The 20,715-nt window shown below is 41.2% G+C and overlaps 1 protein-coding gene across 1 annotated transcript; it reads right to left on the reverse strand.

Annotated features, from left to right (window-relative positions):
* Positions 1-1,574: 1,574 nt before the first annotated feature.
* On the reverse strand, positions 1,575-12,915 carry LOC115797371 (cysteine and histidine-rich domain-containing protein 1). The gene is made up of 11 exons (XM_030753936.1): positions 12,635-12,915; positions 11,959-12,008; positions 11,811-11,867; positions 10,576-10,730; positions 10,211-10,311; positions 7,225-7,277; positions 4,814-4,884; positions 4,253-4,355; positions 3,646-3,765; positions 2,488-2,550; positions 1,575-2,150 (listed from the first exon to the last, which is right to left on the reverse strand). The coding sequence occupies exons 1-11, from the start codon at positions 12,696-12,698 to the stop codon at positions 1,722-1,724; spliced, it is 1,266 nt and encodes a 421-aa protein (XP_030609796.1). The 5' UTR covers positions 12,699-12,915; the 3' UTR covers positions 1,575-1,721.
* Positions 12,916-20,715: the final 7,800 nt, after the last annotated feature.

Below are 20,715 nucleotides of genomic sequence, written 5' to 3' on the forward strand. Positions count from 1 at the left end.
GCTTTGCTTTTCATTTTAGAGCACTGGAGATCATTTTAGCCGAGCAGCCTATTGTTTTCTGCACTTCTTTATATGTTTTCCAATCAACATTTTAATCAAAGAACACTGTTTTTTTGAACAATGTCTGGAACGGCCCATTTTTCTCAGGTTTTCAGTGAGACACGTACATGTACAACATGTGTTGGCTTCATCCTTAAATAAGGGCCACCTGATTGACACCTGTTTTTTCACAGAATCAATGACCTCGCTGATTGGACTCTATACTGCTATTTTTTTGAACACGCCCCTTTCAATTAATTATTCAATTACACAGACTCAGGAGCATCCATCTCATGAATGTTGGGTCTGTTGGTTTTCTAGGACTCTACTACACCTACTGGTAAATTATTTGCCATGTAGTAATATGATTTCTACCAAAAATATTGATTGATCTGGTTAGTCATATTGGACTGCTATTATTTTGAACACAACTGTAAATCACCTTTCTGATACTCGGCTTGAACTTCAGTGGGTTATAACCACGTCTATGTGAATAGATGCATTTGGCTGATTAGATATTTGTGTTAACAAGCAGTTGTACTTAACGAAGAGGCTGCTGACTGTATATTTGTTTTTTTATTTTTGCATTATTTGTCATTTTTGTCATCCATATTTTGACACCCTGCACCATCAGAATTCACTATGACCCCACAAATAGCTATTGAGCAAAAATCTAATGGCGAAAGCCCTCATACTCACCATTCAGTCTGATTATGATTATCCTTAGTATTTAATACACGATTGCTTGCTGAATCATCTGACACAATGAGACATAGTCAGCACCGTTGCTCCACACTGAGCTGTCTGAAGCATCACTTGCTATAGCTGTGCCAAGACTGACACGTTTCAAAATGGGAAATACATTTTGAAATGGCAACAGATGCTGTACAGTCCATGAATTCTGAGAAAAGGTAACATCCTCAATAAATCTTCACATATCACCCCCCTCTTCAGTTAGGCAAGTCCCCCTACATATCAAAATATGAAACTAAACACAGCAACTGTTAATTACTGTGGGGAATGTCATTAATGCAAGGCTCCATTGAACCCTTTCCATCAAATATCAGGCTTTAAACACTGAGGATTTAAGACTACAGTTTCAGTCATGTTTACTAGCCATGCTTGCTTTAAAACAATTAGCCCACATGCTGTATGTTCTTTGTTTGGCTGTAGTAAAGCAGGTCAGTGAGTAATACTGTGTAGGCTGTTCTCACAGCTGTACAATAGGCTTATAATAATGAAAACAAAGTGTGAGAATATCAGCATGACTCAGGCTAGTCCAACCTAAACTGTTTTGTTTACAGCACCAGTGGATAAGCTAATGATTCATTACAGGCTTTTAAATAAATCATTAATCTTTCTGCTTATTGCCCGGGGGGCCTGCGATGGATATCAAGTCTTTATATCATTGATCCAGCTATTTATCTGTGATGATTTGAGTCAGCGGTGGTAAAATGCCATCAGTCTGTACAAGAGAAGAAAACAACAGATGTCCATAAGTAGAAACGGACACAGGACATAGAAATGGACTCTTTATTTCGTTTACCGAAGGTACATCTTTGTCTTCACATCTGAAAAGCTCAAAAACAGAGTTAAAATCTAATTATTTCAGAAATAAATATGTCCTTCTACATTATAAAAATCTGTCTTCTCATTTTCTATTTCTAAAAATCAGCTCCTTTTCACTCGAGATCTGGCATGTCTTCGTATCCTTCTTCCTCCTGTCTCCTCTGCTCTTCTAGCTTCATCTTCTCCTCCTCTGCCTTCAACCGCTCTTCCAGCACCTTCTTCATCTCCTCCTCCACCTCCTTCCTTTTTAACTTCGACGCCTCTTCCTCCTTGTTCTCCTCCTGATTTCCGGCGACCTCCTCCTTCTTTTTATTCTCCGGCGTGTCGTAGGCCCACTCCTCGTCGCTAATGTCGTCGTCGTCGATGTCCCAGTCGGGCTGTTGCGTCTCATTGGATTCGATGAAGTCGTCATCTACAGGCTCTGGCTCAGGTTTGTAGTTTGGGTCCTCCAGTTTGCCCCAGGCCACCTGGTCGGCCTTGCAGAGGTTGATCTCCAGTTTAGACGGGACCATGCTGACTGAGCTGTGCTTCACATCGATCACCTAAAGGTAAGAGAAATCAAAACGTCGAATGGAAGAAATCCAAGCACGTTCTCGTTTAAACGTAACCGTCATAAAACCTGCAAACTCATCATCTTGTCTAGCACAGAAAACGTCCACAGTTACTCGGATTCAGAGTCTCTATCTACTTCTTTCTTTCTCAAACGTGTTTTCTAACCACAGGCAAAAAGTGTGGATGCAAAACCTGCCAAATAGGAGTCATGAGCTTTATGAACCCACCGTCCTCCAACCTCAGTGCAGTGATTCATTCACTGCTTCTTAATAACCAGCTGAAGTGCAAAATGGGAAAGGTAATTTCTAGCAGAGAGCAGATACTTACCCCCCAGAGGTGGAAGTCTCTCTTGAAAATCTTACTGTTCTCAAACTGGATTTGACATGAGACCTACAGAGAGGATGGAAAAAAAAGAAACAATGTAGGTTTTATTGCATAAATAGTTGTTGTGTTGACTTTTGAGAAAAATCTGTTGAGTTAAAACATGTTAATTAGTACTTGAACTTACCTGAGGTTAAAAATCAAAATTTTTTTTAAAGAATTTTAAAAATCCTTGTAATGATTTGAAGAAGCTTGACATGCCTATTTTGCTAACCGTTTCTCCTTTTAGAACATTTCAACTTCCTGAAGCAAAGTGCGTACAGCCCTGTCCACATATAGCGGTTACTGGGTACCCGCCCACTTTGTGTTACTAACGGTTATTTCACCTGCTGTTGCTACAAGTCACTGAATTTCATTGACTTTCGATGCTCTCTGGTTGCTACGTTGCTGCCAGTCTTTGTATTGTTCTTCACTGGCTAACAACATGTGATTAAACAAAATTAACTCTTTTTCCTTTTAAGCCACATTAAGTATATCAACAGTGAACAGCCAGCATGGGACATAGAGGGACAAATTCCCCTCCCTGAGCCTGGTTCTGCTGGAGGTATCGTCCTGTTAAAAGGGAGTTTTTCCTTCCCACTGTTGCCAAGTACTTGCTCATAGGGGTTCATCTGATTGTTGGAATTTCTTTCTAAAATTTCAGGGTCTTTAAGTTACGATATAAAGCACCTTGAGGTGACTGTTGTTGTGAATTAAAAATGAATTAAAGTGAATTACATTTTGCACTTCAATCACCATCCTGTAGCAACTGCATCACTATTTGTGAAGAGATTTCAGTTTCAAATCTCTGAGATTCTGGCTGGACTCTGAATGTAAGTAGTTCTTGTGAATTATGTAGATGTCAACAGATGGTTGTGTCCTCTTTGTAGCTTTTATTACAGCTTACCCTCTGGGAAGGGCTTGCAGTGTTGTAATAGATTACTAATTCTTGTAACTCAACTGAAAGTTGAGCTAAACCCAAACTGTCTTCTTATTGATGTCTGTTCCTGTGATGAAAAGTGATTTATTAATTAATTATTAATAAAGCCACTGAGTACTAGCATAAACTGCTTCTAAAGGTTGCTGCCTTATACACAGTATTCAGTCTATTTTCATTATACTCACCACTGTCCGGTTGGCCTCTATACTGCAAAAGTCCGGGTTTGCGTTCTTGGCGTAAATGGACACGACAACGCTGTTGCCAGTCTGATGCCAGTCATATCGACACGCCACCTTCTTCTTGTCCTGCAAAACACGCGTATGAACGCATACAACAGTGAGCTGCGCTGAGATATGTGTGGCCAGACTGTACCGCAACGTGACCAAGTTGCTCAAAAGCTGATGTTGTTGACAGTATATGAAATGTACAGCAAAATAACCCAGAATGAGAGAAACCTTACTCCTGTCCTGATTTGATGGTTTGGATTACTTTAGCTCTCTTCGAGGCCATTTGAATTTGTGGTAAACATGATTTGTACCCACTGAAGTTTGACTTCTTTTCATCTATCACAGATAATTCGTCCCGGTGGAGTTTTTTTTTTTTTAAGCGATCAAAAGGTTTCCTGCCACAAACAAGTGAACCATGCACACAAAAGTAGGTCACTTTAAAGCTTTTTTTTTTTTTTTTTTCCAGCCCTTGAGATCTGTTTTTCTTTTTCTCTGCAAACTTTGATCCGATCCCCGATGTCCCACCTGCCGTTTCTCTAGTACATTCTCCAGGTGATGCATGTACCTGCTTTGGGATCCAGCGGTGTTTCCCTGTGGTGCAGCCCTTCTGGTCCAGGAAGGCGTTGAAATCTGTTGTCTTGATGCAGCAGCAGCTCCAGTACTTGTACCTAAACCAAAAAAAAAAAAGAAAAAGGTCACAGTTTTTAACAAGAGGTGTTATTTGGGAAACAACAACCTAACTGATCCCCGTGAAATGAGACTAATTCAGGTTTTGTTAGGAAAGCTGCCCAGCAGTCTGAAGCCCAGAGTTACACTTAATGTGATTTAAGGAGCGCTTGCAGTTTAATTTGCTCCTAAAGTCTGTTCCTAATGTTGCAGATTTGCTTTAATTACCAATCTTTAATTAACTCTCTTATCTTGAAGCTTTTATGTTTCTTGCGTTGCGTGCATGGCCTTCAGTTTTGTTTTGTTTATATTCCTCCTTTGTAGAAGTCGACTAATTGTCATTTTTGATAAGAGCTATGCAAATAAAGAATGTAATTATGGTTTTGTTATAGTGGATTAGGCCTGTTTTCTTTTTAATATCTTGGGTAAACAAGTGGCAGGGTAAAGTTTTTATTCTTACCCCTCATGGAAGACTGGCGCTCCAGGGTGGTGGATGCAGACCTCCATGTCGGTCTGTGGGCCTTGATAGCTCTAAACACACAAAAACAGCGCAAACGATCACAATGTAAAGACGATTTTGTTTTTTCAAAGCGGTTTGGAGATTTATGCACAAAAGCTCTTTGTAATTTTTAAAGGGTGATGATATTTAAAGAGTGGTGATATTTTCTGTGCACCGACCAGAGTTCAGTGAAAAGGCAATGACAGTGATGTGAAGGGGCTCTCTGTTATGTCAGCATTGTTGGCAGATCAGATCAACAGGATGTTTTGTTTTTTTTTTGTTAACGCTTGTTAAATATTAAATAAGGAATTTTTTTTTTCTTTAAACTGGAGTTGCTGCCTGTGTGTATGTTTTACTTTTACAGAGAAAATGCTGGATGAGATTCAAGACTTAAAAAAAAATCTTTTAAATTTAAACATATCTCTGCAAAATAAATCAAATAAAACAAGAGCTGAGATTAAGCAATGTGGTTGAAGTATTAATAGTACTAAGTACAGAGTAATTTATGTGCTTTTATCCTGCGATCAAACTGAATGGGTTTAAAATCCAAAACTTATTTGAAAGTAAAATTAGAGATACTTATAAAATGTTTTATTGAAAGATTAAAGAATAAAATGTGAATGCAAATGTTTGATCTGGTGCATGAACTGTGGTGTTGTACAGTAACTAAGGGGTTAAAGGTCATATTATCTGCTACAGGCTGACAAAATAATATGAAATACAGAAGCTTTGGGAGCGCTGACTTCTCTGTTTCTCCACTGGCTCCCTCACACTAGAGTTAAAATAAATAAATAGGATGGCAACATCTTGAGATTGCAGCACCGTCATCCTCTGGGCGACCAATCACAAGACTATTGCACAAGTTGTCTGGTGGGAGGCAACCCATCTCCAAACAATTGTGGTTCCACTCGGACTGATTGCAGATTAATCTCAGACAGATTTGGTGAAGGTTTGCAAATAACTGCTGTATAATTTAGAAATAAACAGATTTCTGTGCATGCAGATGGCAACAGATTTGCAATTTTCACCGAATCATCACAGTTAATTGCCGTATTATCACCAACAGATTGCGTGTGACTGCCAGCTTGATAACAACTGACCAACGCCGTCTTGAAGACAGTGACTGACTGCGACCGGTTGCAGACCTGGTCCCTGTCTTTGAAGAAACCAAGGCAGCCACTGTTTTGTGACTGTAGCATTACCGACTGTGACCATCGTGAAGAGATTCAGTTCATATCTTAATCACATTTTATTTGCAATAAAACCGTTTTTCGAGCACAGCATCTACATTTAGGTGCTCAAATTTTTGATTGCAAAAAATACAATAGTAACTCCATATGTGCTCATCTTCTAATATTGTAAAAGAAAAAAACGCACACACTTAACTGTGAGTAAAAGTCTTGAATTCACTTCTCCATTAAAAACTCAAAAATCAATCATTAGGCAGAAAGCGCCTCCTGTACCTGTATTCATAAGGAAGCAGCACGTTTTTTTCAGCATCATATTTCATAAGCCAGTCACATGTTTGTCTGCTTTGCTTTTGTATATTTTCTGTACATTAGAGGAAACAAAGAGCCAAATAAGTTAGAAGAAGTGGCAAATTTAGGAACGGCTCAAATGTGTTGTTTTCTGCTTTGTCCACTAGATGGAGCTCTTAATAAGGTTTACAGAGAACAAAGCAGAGGGTTGAGGGAAGCACAGAAGTGTGTGTGTGTGTTATTGCATGGCTGCCTTTGGGAGGACCCCATTTGAGTTTTAGGGTGTTTCAACAACCTTTTATATTACAAGGCTCCAACCCCACTGTGACTCTAGTTGAATAAATGGAAGGCTTAAACATTGGAGGGAGGGATTCATCCCCACATTCAAATATGATTACTGCCTCAGTTTGAATACAACTCGTCCCTTAGAATTATAAGGTTCTATCTGACATTTTTGACGAAGTTGACTTATTGTCATATTCTTATTCGTTGACCACTAATCAACAATATGTAAGAGATTTTTTTTTAAATTATATACAACTTTGGCTATTTTACTCACAAAGGTTCTATCTGCAAAATCAAGCTTTAACTTGGTATTATAAGGTTCTGTTATTTAATATCTCAAAATGGGTCAGAATGCAGATAGAACCTTATAATTCTAAGGGGACGAACTTTAAAGGGGTTAAGACCTGGTTTGGGGTTCAGACTGAGGCAGTGATCGCTGAGGGGGGCGTGCAGGCCGCACCCATCAGTGTGGATGATGAATCTGCCGACTTCTGCTGATGTCAGACGATCAGCTGCTTTTGGACCTCAGCAGAACTGCCAAAGAAGCCACCCACAAACACACATCCACGTAGAAAAAGACAAATACTCAAATGACAAACAGACACTTACTGTTTTGCACCCTGTGTTTTTGCAGCGGGTCCCATGTATAACAGACTGGCTCTCTGTTGGATTTATAAAAAAAAAAACATGAAGAACCAACAAGTCAGTTTTATCCAAGTTTTGTTCCCTGAGAAGATCTAGCAGAGCAGCGAGAATACATAGTTTTGAAATCAGTGTCTCTGATGTGTCGAATTCTGCTGCGCAGAGGTCACACGGTTCTCAGTGCACTGACAGATTGTTGTTTTTTTTTTTTACCCCTACTGATTTTTAAAAAACACTTTTAAACAGAAACATCTTAAGACAGGGAATTGTGTAGCACACACTTAAAAGGCTACACTCACAGTGCACTGTGCAATCAAAGCCAATACAACAGCTCTGCTATGAAGCTTATACGGCTGCTGTTGAGGTGGTAGCACTGCTAATGTTTTGAACACCCCATTAAGAGCTGCTGTATCACACTGCGCCAGATTTCAAAGGTAAGTAAGTGGAAGACACATTTACTCCTGAAGCCGTGTGCATTAGCAAACACAAAACCCTGCACACTGCAATGATGGACAACATGCTCTGCAAAACTCTGCTTACCATTTTATCTTTACTTGACTCTGAAAAGTTGACTTTTACACCTGCTAGTGCACCGTCAGTGTTTCCAATACAAATAAACTGGGTTTCTCACTGTTACTGATCTCAGTGCAACACCTTGCCTTATTTTGCCTAGTTTAAAGATATAGACGCACAATTTCAGAAAACTCTTAATGCAAGCTGACGTCTGTGGGACACTGATTGTTTTGACTTGTTTTCAGTAAAATACAAAAAGGTTTGAGACTTAATTATACATAACATTAAGATGTCTTGGAACAGGTGGCTGTAGTGTAGTGGATTACACGTTCATTTGGCAAACAAAAGGTCACTGGTTTAATTCCAGCTGGAGACATAAATCTTGCATCAGGAAGGGCATCCAGTGTAAAACTCAAGTCAAACGTACAGCGACAAAGGAGCAACTGAAAGTAGCTTCTATTTTTTTTTTTTAAGATGGTGTTGAACATTGCTTAAAATGGACCTAGCATGCTTCATATACAATCACTGGCCACTTTGATAGATACACCTGTTCAGCTGCTCAATAATGCAAATATCTGATCAGCCAATCACATGGCAGCAGCTCAAATCTAGCTTAAGTTCAAGCTGAGCATCAGAGCATGGGAGAAAGGTGATTTAAGTGAATTGAACCTGGTGTGGTTGTTGGTGCCGGACGTGCTGGTCTGAGTGTTACAGAAACTCCTGATCTGCTGTGATTTTCCCACACAAACATCTCAGAGAACAGTCTGAGGAAGAGACAATATCCAGTGAGCGGCAGCTCTCTGGGTGAAAATGCCTTGTTGATGTCAGAGGTCAGAGTGACAGGAAGGCAACAATAACTCAAATAACCACTCATTACAACTAAGCATAAAAAGAAAAATACTAAAACATGTCACAAAGCTCAGATCATCTCAAACTGGTTTCTTGAACATGTCGGTGAGATCATTGTACCCTAAGCCATGTTTCCATATGGGACGGCTCGGCACGGGTCGCCTCGAGTAACTGGTACAAGTTTGCAGGTACTTTTTCGTACCCACTCACCCGAGGTTCTGAGCGATAGGAGGCGATACAAAACTGTGACGCGGAGGACAGCATGCCACTGATTGGCCAGGGAGTGTCGTCACTATCGGAGGCATGAGAGCAACTCCTTCACCAGAATCAAGCGTGCCATTTTTAAAACCGGACAGCAAGAAACTGGAGGCATGCAAAGCACCGGTTGAATCCCCAGACCGACAGTTTGCAGCAGTAGGTTTGCAACATGAGAGCCATCTGAAACGCTCACACAGCATACATATTTATAACCCTATACTGCCGGGCGATCGCCGCTGAAGCACCGTTACCTGCCCCTAATAGCCGAACAGCTGGTTAGCACAGAGCCGGCAGGAGGGCTGATCAAAGGAACTTTGAATTACCGTAATAACGCGACCGTTTGCCCTGTCGGAAAAATTCAAGCAGTTTCTGAAAACTGAGAAACTGCACTTCACAACCAACATAGGGTATTACTGCGGCGTTATTACGGTAATTGTTGCCGTAAGTCTGCGTACGGCGGCTCTTTTGAAGTACACTGAGCTGATTGTGTTCAGGGGTATAGGGTTATACTTAATGATAACCTTCATCCATTAACACATTGTACGGGGACTTATGCATGATGATGATATTAAACTGGCATTAGCTGTTAGCTTGCCTCTATCTCATCTATTGTTGTGTTGTGTTTTGAGCCGCACACGAGTCACGTCATGAGACTACTACCCGCACTGCTATATTGACTCCACCCACACTGTGGTGGTCCTCAATTGCAGTGAAAACACAACATGACCGTGCCGAGTTGTGTTGACCGAGTTGACCTGTGCCGAGTCATCCCGTATGGAAACTCGGCTTTAATGACCTCCACAGTGACCAGATCTCAGTCCACTACAGCACCTTTGGGATGTGGTGGAATGGTGAATTCACATCATGGATTTGTCGCCGACAAATCTGCAGCAACTGTGTGATGCTGTCATGTCAATGTGGAGCAAAAATTCTGAGGAATGTTTTCAGCACCTTGTTGAATCTGTGCAATGAAGAATTAAAGCAGCTCTGAAGGCAAAAAGGGGATCCAACTTGGTACGAGCAAGGTACCAAAAAAGTGGCTAGTGAGTGTATATTAAACATTGTAAACATTTAAATGTTTAAATCTGTGTGAGAGAAAAGGTCAGACTGCTCTAAACACTCGGTTTCAGGCACCATTTTCTACTCTTGGCTCTGTATGACGTCACTCAGAGTGGATATGCCTAATATGGTCATCTTTGAAATCATTCATATTTTATCTTTAAGATACACACGCCTCCCTCTCTGCCCCTAAACAAAAACACACCCAAAAGTTCAGAAAAAATATGTTTTGTGATTCTTCTAAAGTCAGAAACCATGCTGAAGATTTGTGCACCTTTCTTCTCGGTCTCTCTCTTGCCGATGTCCAGTTTTTCCAGCGCCTGAGTCAGCGACGGCGACACTTTTTGGGGGAGTTTGGTCATTGGCTCGTCTGAGCTGTGCACACACAAACACTCGGGTTAACAGAAAAATGAACACATGGAAGCATCCGCAGACTGACACAAAGAGTTACGCACTGAATTATTTATTCCAGCTACGCTGCAGCCGCCCTCACCCTGAACCCCGGGAATGAGTACATGTGCAGGTGGGAGGTGCACAGATGTAACTAACAGGAACGTACATGCAAACTGGCAAACTGTGTATTAGAAACAGAAGAAAACTGATATAAATGAGAGGTGACTGTGGATCTCAAGCACACACCTGGGTCTCTCTCTCTGAAGTGTCTCTGCAGATTTGGGGCCCTGATAGATTATCTCCTGGCTGTCGGCGTTCTTAATCTCGCCCTTATCTGATGACACCTCCGGCCTCAGAGGCTCCTGGGGTTTCACGTTGCTGTGGCGCCCGCGGGTGCAGCCCTGTGTTTAAAACAACAGAGGTCACTTCAGTCCGGTTGAAGCCCTGATCAGAGACGGAAGCTTTGGATGCAATTCCGGATCTCACACATAATAAAGTATTTCCTGCAAAAAAAACAAAAAAACAAACCTCTAATACTTCACTATCCTCAGTTTCAGCAGTCAGTTTGTACTTTGAGTTCATGCCATCCTAGTTTAGGCTTCCACTGTCTGAGCCCATTTAAGCTTAATCCAGTGGTTCTCACCTTTTTGTCTTGTGAACTCCAACAATAAAAACATAATTAATGCAGTTTCTGTGTTGTTCGGATAGACTTAAGGCTTCAGTGCCTTAAACCTGTATTCTTTCTAATGACCAGCAGAGGGGGGGGGGCCCAGCTGGGGTCATCTTCTCTACATTTTGACTTAATAACCTTTCGAGACAATAATCCAATACTTTGACTTATGAAGGGTTTTTTTCTTGTTTGTTTGTTTCCCGGTGGCAGAAACAAGCCTCTACAATGCTCTGGCAGGACATATTTTACTTTTATCTACAATCACATTAATCGTTCTTTTATCCATCCATCCATCTCCTTCTGCTTATCCATACCATTTGGGGTGTTAAGTTTTTGTAACTGTGTTTGTGGGTTATGGTATTGAGCTTTGTAATTGGTCTTTAATGAATGGAAGCTTGTTTCTGCCACTGGGGGGAAAATTTAATTTTTTTTTTGCAATCGTTAAGTTCAAATTTCAGCACGGGCTGTGGTTAAGTGGTTAACACTGTTTTTTAAAATAAAATAAACATACATTTCCCTCTAATTAAGTCCTCACCTGATCAGTCAGAGCTCACCTCTCTCTCCTGCACAGGAAAAGTATCATACTTCATTACAGTCCTCTGATTTTAGTTGGTTTAAATTAAATATTGGTATTGCCTTGCATTAACTCTGAGTGCATTTTACATGAAATAGGTTTTACTCCACTGCTTTTTACTTCCACCTGATTAAAGATTCGTCAAAGGAGCTGCATATTTTCACCTAATTTATTCTCAGTTTTTTGTAATTTATTACCACAAACACTCCTGCAGGGTTGGACTCCGAGTTGTGTTACCTTGATGGAGAGAAACTCAGAGAAGTCTGTCGTCCTTTTCCTACAGCAGGACCAACCCTGGAGACACAAACAAACAAACATGCGATCAGTGTTGAGCTTTAGGCTCCCAATCGAATCAGACACTAAGAGGAGGGCTTGATCTGTTTACCTTCAGTGCATCGTGGAAGATGGGGACTCCCGGGTGGAAGAGGCAGGAATCTTTTAGAGGGGAGAGAAAGACAGCATGAGTCTGCATATAGACACGCACACAGTCAGCAGGGTGTCCCAGCTGTTCACAGGGTCGCTGCAGTCTGGATGTGCTGTGTGTCCCTTATAAGGAAGGAGGGTGGCTGTCTCACTCAGTCATCCTCCCAGAGAAACGTGGCTGATAAAGCCACGCTATCTCAGACTAGACTGCCTCTCTCACATGGACACAACCTCCATTTAATCTATCGATCCACCTTGGTCACAGATTAATATCGCCACCACTACGCTGTTCATATTTTGCACGCGTAATTTGAATTTAATTTGCACATCAAGGCCAAAACACTCCATTAAACTATTCATGAGTGCTCCCTTTCAAAATAAAAGTTCAGAGCTGCTTTGAAGTCTTTGGGAAAATGTATCTGAAAAATCTACCATTTTTCTTAATTTCAGATACATTTTAGACATCATCGTCATCATCATCACCATCAATGGCTTTATTTGAACCTTTTATTTCACAACCTATTTCTTCTATTTCCACTGAGGCTTTAGGACCTTGCTGATAAAATAAGAAAAGCTCCAATCAGTGCCTCTATAATAGGTTTAAAGTAATGGAGCAGAAACATGCAGGAGGATCTTACCTTCCTTGTTCTTGTCGGGGTCAAAATTCTGTCCACAGCCTTTGTTATAGCACAGCAGAGTCATGTTGGCCTTGTGGTGGATGTCTCCTTCTTCTCTTCGTCACTCTGCAGTCTGTTCTTGATCGCTTGTGTTTGGATATCTTCCTCCAAACTGGCTGTGTCGCCCGGTCTTAATGCCTCGGTTGGGCCTCCAGAAGTTTCTCCCGTCAGGCAGGAAAGAGAGATCCAGAAGGACTCGTCGCCTTCTGGAGAAGGGAGAGAAAGAGAGAGGGGGGTCTTCCTTTCTCTCTGGTTCAGGCCTGGCTGAATGAAAGATAAAAATAGCAGCTCACCTCCCTCCTATCCCCCCCCTCTCAATTTACAGCTGTCAAAACTTATCTGAAGGTGGGGGCTGACATTCCTCCTGGTGAGTGTCGCCTGTCACAAACAGGCCTGGTGCAGCCTGGCAGCCACCACAATGGGGCTGACAGTTCCTGGATTTTCTGTCACTTTGTGCTGCTGGATCCACTGCGGAGAGGGCGAATCAGTGGTCGGTTTCCCTGAAAGATGCTCAAGATGCTGTGAGACATTTTAATTCCACCACGTGCAGTGACACACACGTGCTACAACTCACTGAACATTTTTAAGGTGGTTGTGTTTCATGTGTGACTGTAGAGCCTCTCAGTGACCATTAAAGAAGAGTGCTGACCACAGCTAGTACTCTTCTAGGAAGATTGTCCAACACATTTTGGAGCCCAGCTCCAGGGGCTCTAAACCACATGTGATCTGAAGCCATAAGATAGGAAGACCAAATCCCAATGTGTCCCAATGCCATGCCTGCTTCAATATTTGTGACTGCCAACAACTTGTCCACCATTTTGGATGTGCCAGTCATGGTGACAGTGTAGGAACAAGTGAGTATGGCCCAAGTCACACAGGCCTAGAGACCGATCTGCAACCATCTGGCAACCACGGGTCAGGAGGGAAAAATGAGTATTCCCCAATTGGTTGTGTTTGCTGGAAGTTGATGGCAGTCCCTGGAATAATGATTGCTGAAGTCCCAGTCACACAGGTCTACAGACTGGTCAGTGACCCCCATTTTTTACCTAGCAACTCACCTTTCAATAAGGAAAAATGTGTATTCACCAACCAGTTGGCAAAAACCTCTTTGTGAGTGCTTTGGTTGCTGGCATATTGCAGAGATCATAGATTGAATGGACGTGACGGACTTGTCTGCAAACACTGTTCAGCTGCTCTCTGAGCTGCAGTGAAACTGTGGAACGTGCAACACGAGCTGTTCATCTTCAAAGTAAAAGTTCAGGCAATCTGGTTCATTGTTGAAAGGAATGAATGCACTGACCGGTCTGCAACACCAAAAAGCCTGAAAGGCCGCAGAAGACAATTAAAGTGGATGATGACAGAATTAGAACTTCACAGGAAGTCTACAAATCAAGAGACGCCTTCATGAATAGAAATACTGAGAGTTTACAAGAAGGTGCAAGCCACTGGTTACACTCAAGAACAAGAAGGCCAGATTAGACTTTGCCAGAAAACGTCTAAAAGCGCCGGCACAGAAAAAATATCTTTGGACAAGATGAAACCAAGATGTACCAGAATGATGTGAAGAGAAAAGTATGCAGAAGGAGAGAAACATGATCTGAAGCATATCTAACAAACATGGTGGAGGGAGCATTATGGCTGCCAGTGGAACCAGTCCTTACATTTAAAATTATTCAGTTTATCCAATTAGTTTTGAGTCCAGTCAGCAATGCAACACTTTTGTTAAACCTCTTGAACTGAAGCTGGAAGTGCACTTCAGTCACATCTTGATTGTTTGAAAATCCACTGTGGTGGCTAAGCTGCAAACAAAATGTGTCACTGTCCACACACATACTTATGGACCTAACTGTACACACGTGGCAGCACAGCCTGCTTTCTAAACTCACATCTCCTAAGAGGACAGTTAATTCCCTGTAGCCTTGGCTAACATGGTGCAGGAAGGCATTTATTTTATATGCTGGCCTTTTGTAGTTTGCTCCTAAAATATCTTTCATCCTGAGCACGCGGAGACAAACTGCCAGCAACTGCAGGCAACAATAAATTATTCACTCAAGACAAAACACTGCTGTTTGTCTGACTTTTTAAGTGATTTATTTCCTACTAAGGATCAGGAAGAAAAAAAAAACTGAAATATGACCCAATGTATCACCGGCGGCATCAGCGAGCAGCCCTCGATGTGATTGTGGGACAAATGTGCGCAAACAGTTTCATTATTCAGAGCTCAGCAGGAGTCAGGAGGTGGGAGCCTGTTTCTAAATCCTTCACTGTGGGAGTGTTGATGTAATAGCAGACAATAGCAGAGCAAATCAGATGCATTTCAGGCCGACATGTATCAACAAGAGGAGATTAGAGGTATAGACTGTAATCAGATGTAAACAAAAATAAAAAACAGTAACTATAGGAACTGGAGATGAGCAGTGACTGAAGGTTTCCCACGGTTTGGGGATCTTTTGAAGGCTTTGCTTAAGTTTGTTTGCATCTTTTCAATGAGGTTCAAGCATAAGCGTATATTTACAAGAATAATGACTCAGAAGGCGTTTTATTATTGTGAATCCTGTTTCTGTGACGGACATTTGGACGGTGTGGTAAATGTTTTTCTCACGGGAATTCATGGGTTTTTCTCACGGGTATATAATGAAAGCACACTGCAGATGGAAAATTAAGCAAAGCTAAGAAGTGAGGATGCTGCAGACTGAAATGCAGAAAATGTAGCTGTATTGAGCTTGGTTAGCTGGAGTCCAGCTGCGAATAGAAAGGAGGGGAAAAAACATATAAATGTATTAAAAATGCTCCAAGAGGCATAGCAAACATGGCTCATTTCAGTAACTGTTAGCGAAGGCAACACGACTTAATCATGCTCAACTTTTAGGCTTAAACAGTTTAAATGAGTGAGTTATACATATAGTTATAGAGACCAGAAGTGCTGTAATCATGTTTATTTCTGCTGTAGTTTGAGTATTTTTACATGGGAGTCTGCGGTGATTCACTCACTTTTGGAGCGAGCCTCAAGAGGCCACTAGAGGAACTGCAGCAGTGTGAACAATAGCCACATATTTACAAAGTTTGTTTTGTTCCACTCTGTACAGGTGTGGGTCATAAAATTAGAATATCATGAAAAAGTTGACTTATTTCAGTAATTCCATTCAAAAAAGTGAAACTTGTATATTATATTCATTCATTACACACAGACTGATATATTTCAAATGTTTATTTCTTTTAATTTTGATGATTATAACTGACAACTAATGAAAACCCCAAATTCAGTATCTCACAAAATTGGAACATTACTTAAGACCAATAAAAAAAAAAAAAAAAAAAAAAAAGGATTTTTAGAAATGTTGGCCAACTGAAAAGTATGAGCATGTACAGCACTCAATACTTAGTTGGGGCTCCTTTTGCCTGGATTACTGCAGCAATGTGGAGTGGCATGGAGTCGATCAGTCTGTGGCACTGCTCAGGTGTTATGACAGCCCAGGTTGCTCTGATAGTGGCCTTCAGCTCTTCTGAATTGTTGGGTCTGACGTATCAGATCTTCCTCTTCACAATAGCCCACAGATTTTCTATGGGGTTAAGGTCAGGCGAGTTTGCTGGCCAATTAAGAACAGGGATACCATGGTCCTTAAAGCAGGTACTGGTAGCTTTGGCACTGTGTGCAGGTGCCAGGTCCTGTTGGAAAATGAAATCTGCATCTCCATAAAGTTGGTCAGCAGCTCTAAAACTGGACTGGACTGGACTGGACTGGACTCATAACACTGATGCGCTCTACAGGAAGGGTCAGAGCAGACTCTACCTGCTGAGAAGGCTGAGGTCTTTTGGAGTGCAGGGGACACTCCTGAAGACCTTCTATGACTCTGTGGTGGCATCAGCCATCTTCTATGCAGCAGTATGTTGGAGCAGCAGCTTGTCTACAGCTGAGAGGAAGAGGATAGACAAGCTCATCAGGAAAGCCAGCTCTGTCCTAGGATGTCCTCTCGACTCAGTGCAGGTGGTGGGAGACAGAAGGACTCTAACCAAAATAACATCACTGATGGACAAGGTCTCCCATCCCATGCATGAAACTGTTGCTGAGCTGGAGAGCTCCTTCAGTGACAGACTGCTGCATCCTAAATGCACAAAGGAGCGTTACCGCAGATCCTTCCTCCCAGCAGCTGTAAGACTTTATAACCATCACTGCTCCCAACAAAAACCACAATAGCCTACACAATGTAGGATAATATATAATATACTGTAAATAGTCCGGCACATCATGCACATTGTATATAGTGTTATTATTATTAGTAGTATTAAGGTTAATATTGTTTGTTGATTTTATATATATTCTTTTCTTAATAGTGTGAATTATTATATCTTTATTTATATTTATAATAACTGCGGCTGCTGTTACACCCAAATTTCCCCTCTGTGGGACAATAAAGGCTGTTTCTTCTTCTTCTTAAAACTTCCTGGTAGACGGGTGCATTGACCTTGGACCTCAGAAAACACAGTGGACCAACACCAGCAGATCACATGGCACCCCAAACCATCACTGACTGTGGAAACCTTACACTGGACCTCAGCCAACGTGGATTCTGTGCCTCTCCTCTCTTCCTCCAGACTCTGGGACCTTGATTTCCAAAGGAAATGCAAAATTGACTTTGATCAGACAACATAACTTTGGAGCACTCAGCAGCAGTCCAGTCCTTTCTGTCTTTAGCCCAGGCGAGACGCTTCTGAAGCTGTCTCTTGTTCAAGAGTGGCTCGACACGAGGACTGCGACAGCTGAAACCCATGTCTGCATACGTCTGTGCGTGGTGGTTCTTGAAGCACTAACTCCAGCTGCAGTCCACTCTTTGTGAATCTCCCCCACATTTTTGAATGGGTTTTGTTTCACAATCCTCTCCAGGGTGCAGCTATTACTATTGCTTGTACACTTTTTGCTACCACATCTTTTCCTTCCCTTCGCCTCTCTATTAATGTGCTTGGACACAGAGCTCTGTGAACAGCCAGCCTCTTTAGCAATGACCTTTGGTGTCTTGCCCTCCTTGTGCAAGGTGTCAAAGGTCGTCTTTTGGACAACTGTCATGTCAGCAGTCTTCCCCATGATTGTTTAGCCTACAGAACTAGACTGAGAGACCATTTAAAGGCCTTTGCAGGTGTTTTGAGTTAATTAGCTGATTAGAGTGTGGCACCAGGTGTCTTCAATATTTGACCTTTTCACAATATTCTAATTTTCTGAGATACTGAATTTGGGGTTTTCATTAGTTGTCAGTTATAATTATCAAAATTAAAATAAACATCAGTCTGTGTGTAATGAATGAATATAATATACAAGTTTCACTTTTTGAATGGAATTACTGAAATAAATCAACTTTTTCATGATATTCTAATTTTATGACAGCACCTTTTACTGTACTGGCAGTGTGTTTGTGATCATCATCATGCTAAAAACTAAAGCTGCTGACAATCAGATGTTTTCCAGATGGTACTGCATGGTGGATCAAACTCATGGTACTTTTCTGCAGTCATAATTACATCACTTTTGAAAAGATCTCCAACACCACTGGCTGAAATGCAGCCCCAAACCATGACAGAGCCTCCACCGTGTTTTACAGATGGCTGTGGACACTCACTGCTGTTCCGCTCTCCTGACCTCCTCCTGCTGAGGACTATAACCAAAAATTTCAAATATGGATTCATCACTCCATCAGACCTGTTGCCGCTGATATTCAGTTCAGTTCTTGTGTAGTTTGGCATACCTCAGCCTGTTTCCCTTCCTTAAGAATGGCTTCCTGACAGCCACCCTTCCACTGAGACCATTTCTGATGAAGCTTCAGTGAAGAGTAGATGGATTAGCTGAAGGTCCAAATGCATCTCTCAGGTCCTGCCTTTGTTGGATTTGTTCTGGTTTCTTAAAGACATGACTTTCACATATTGTTCATCTACAGCTTTTTAGGTTTGACTCATTTTTTTTTTTTTGTCCTTCACTTGTCCAGCTTCCTCAAGTTTTTTTTTGAAGATACACTGGATACACTAGCATGCTGAGATATGACACGTTTTTGAATAACAGCTCTTTGGGAATCACCTTGTTGCTGCAAATACTATTTTATGCCAGCCAAACTGTTATCTTTAGCATTATTCATAGATTCAACTAAATAAATGGGAATTAATGTGTTTTTGTGACACGCTGCTAGTAACATTAAGTGCTTAAACAATAATAAAATAGGTTCTTTGCTAAGTTGTCTGTTATGTATAGAAACAACATTGCTTCATCCCTTGAGTTAGGAACCATTTTTATGCTTGAATGATTCATAGGTCAGCTTTAAGTGGCTTAAACAAAAAATTTTTCTGAATATAGTCAGTTACATGGACTGAAAATGAGTGAAAAAGCAGCCAATGTCCACAGAAAGACTTGGCAAGACCTTCAGAAAGTTGGAGAACTATATAAAACTTTAAAATTACAAGAATGTCTGGAAGCAAACTATAAAGAAATGAGGGGTTGTGCAAGACTTTTGCACAGTACAGAAAATCTACATTTTTAATGGTAACAGGTAGCATCTGGGCCCAAAATGACCTGCACCTATTTGGATAATAAATTCAATGTGACTGGATGTGACTTATAGCTACATTCCCTGATTTGAGGCCTTCAAATGTGGTAACTGCACAGTAACTCTCCTGCATCAGTAACTAATGTTGACAGTTGAAGACTGCAGCTGGAGGAAGATGTAAGACTTTAATGTGCGCCTTTGATGAATGCCAAACAGTCCTTTTTCTGTGAATAAACAAGCTTAAAGAGTGACTGTCGAATCTGCCAGTCTCAATCAAATTTAAGATGACATTCCCTGGTAGAAAAACCGCTGAAATATTTAGTGGATGGGTTAAAAACTCACTTAAAAAAAAAAAGATTCTCAATTAAGAAAACACATTCTGAAGCCCTCGGGTGCTGCAATTAAAAATCAGAAGCTACGCTGTCTGACACTTCGAGACCTTGAATGTTGAATATTTTCAGGGTTTATAGACTTTCTGACAGTTTGAGTCAAAACATCAGTTGAAGTGAAGAAAAACTCAAAAACACTCACGTAGGAATGAAAATGACTTTATTTCTTTCAAAAAAAAAAAAAAAAAAAAAAAAAAAAGAAAAAAAAAAAAGAGAAAACAAGTCCCTAGAATAAACAAATATACTGCTGTAAAATAAAAGCCTGTGAATTTTTTTTTGTCTTTTTTGTTGTCAACTGTAACATCTGTTTGCCTTTCCATGCTTGATACAATCCATATATTTCTGCTTTAAATAAATAGAAAACATGTACAAAGAGATTTGGGGGGGTGGGGGGGCAGAAGAGGAATAGAGATTCAAAGGTGTACTCTGCTCCGAAAACATTTGGCATCATTGTGAATTCATGGCTGATCCTGATGTACGGGGAGGTCTGCAGCCCTCGAAAATCTGCATCGTCTGTCTGTTTAGCCTGCCCCCACCGAGAAGCAATCATACCTATATACTGCTGTAAGAACGCTAATATCTTCCAAGTTCAGAAAAATAAAGAGTAAATGAAAATAATGCAGATTATGAGTATGTCTTTAAGCTGTGTTGTGAGTGTGAATGTGTGCATTTCTCTATATACAGTATAGTGAGGCAGCAATCCGAGGGTTCTTACCAAAACGATAAAGAAACACAGATGTAGAAAAAAACAGAACGTGCACAAGAGATCATTGACTCCACACAGCAACTCACCGACAAAACAGGGGAATTTATCAGTTCAATAGCCTCTCTCATTGTTTCTCTTACTTTTGTGGGGGTGGGGGGGTTTGACTTGGCTGTGACACACACAGCAAACCACAGATGGGGCCACAAATCTGCCACCGAGGACATGCTCCCAAGCAATGAATGTGAGATCTTTGGGAGGAGTTAAACCAAATGGCTGCAGCGGCTCATTTATCAACAAGTACAGACATCTGTCAGATTCAGTCCAAACGAAGTGATGAACCTGCCATCGCGCTCAGATAATCCATCCGCCCCTTCGTGCTGTCGGGGCGATTTAGAACAGGACCAACAAAGAGGAGGGAATTTA

This window comes from Archocentrus centrarchus, chromosome 18 (assembly GCF_007364275.1).
Source record: "Archocentrus centrarchus isolate MPI-CPG fArcCen1 chromosome 18, fArcCen1, whole genome shotgun sequence".
NCBI classification, from domain to species: domain Eukaryota; kingdom Metazoa; phylum Chordata; class Actinopteri; order Cichliformes; family Cichlidae; genus Archocentrus; species Archocentrus centrarchus.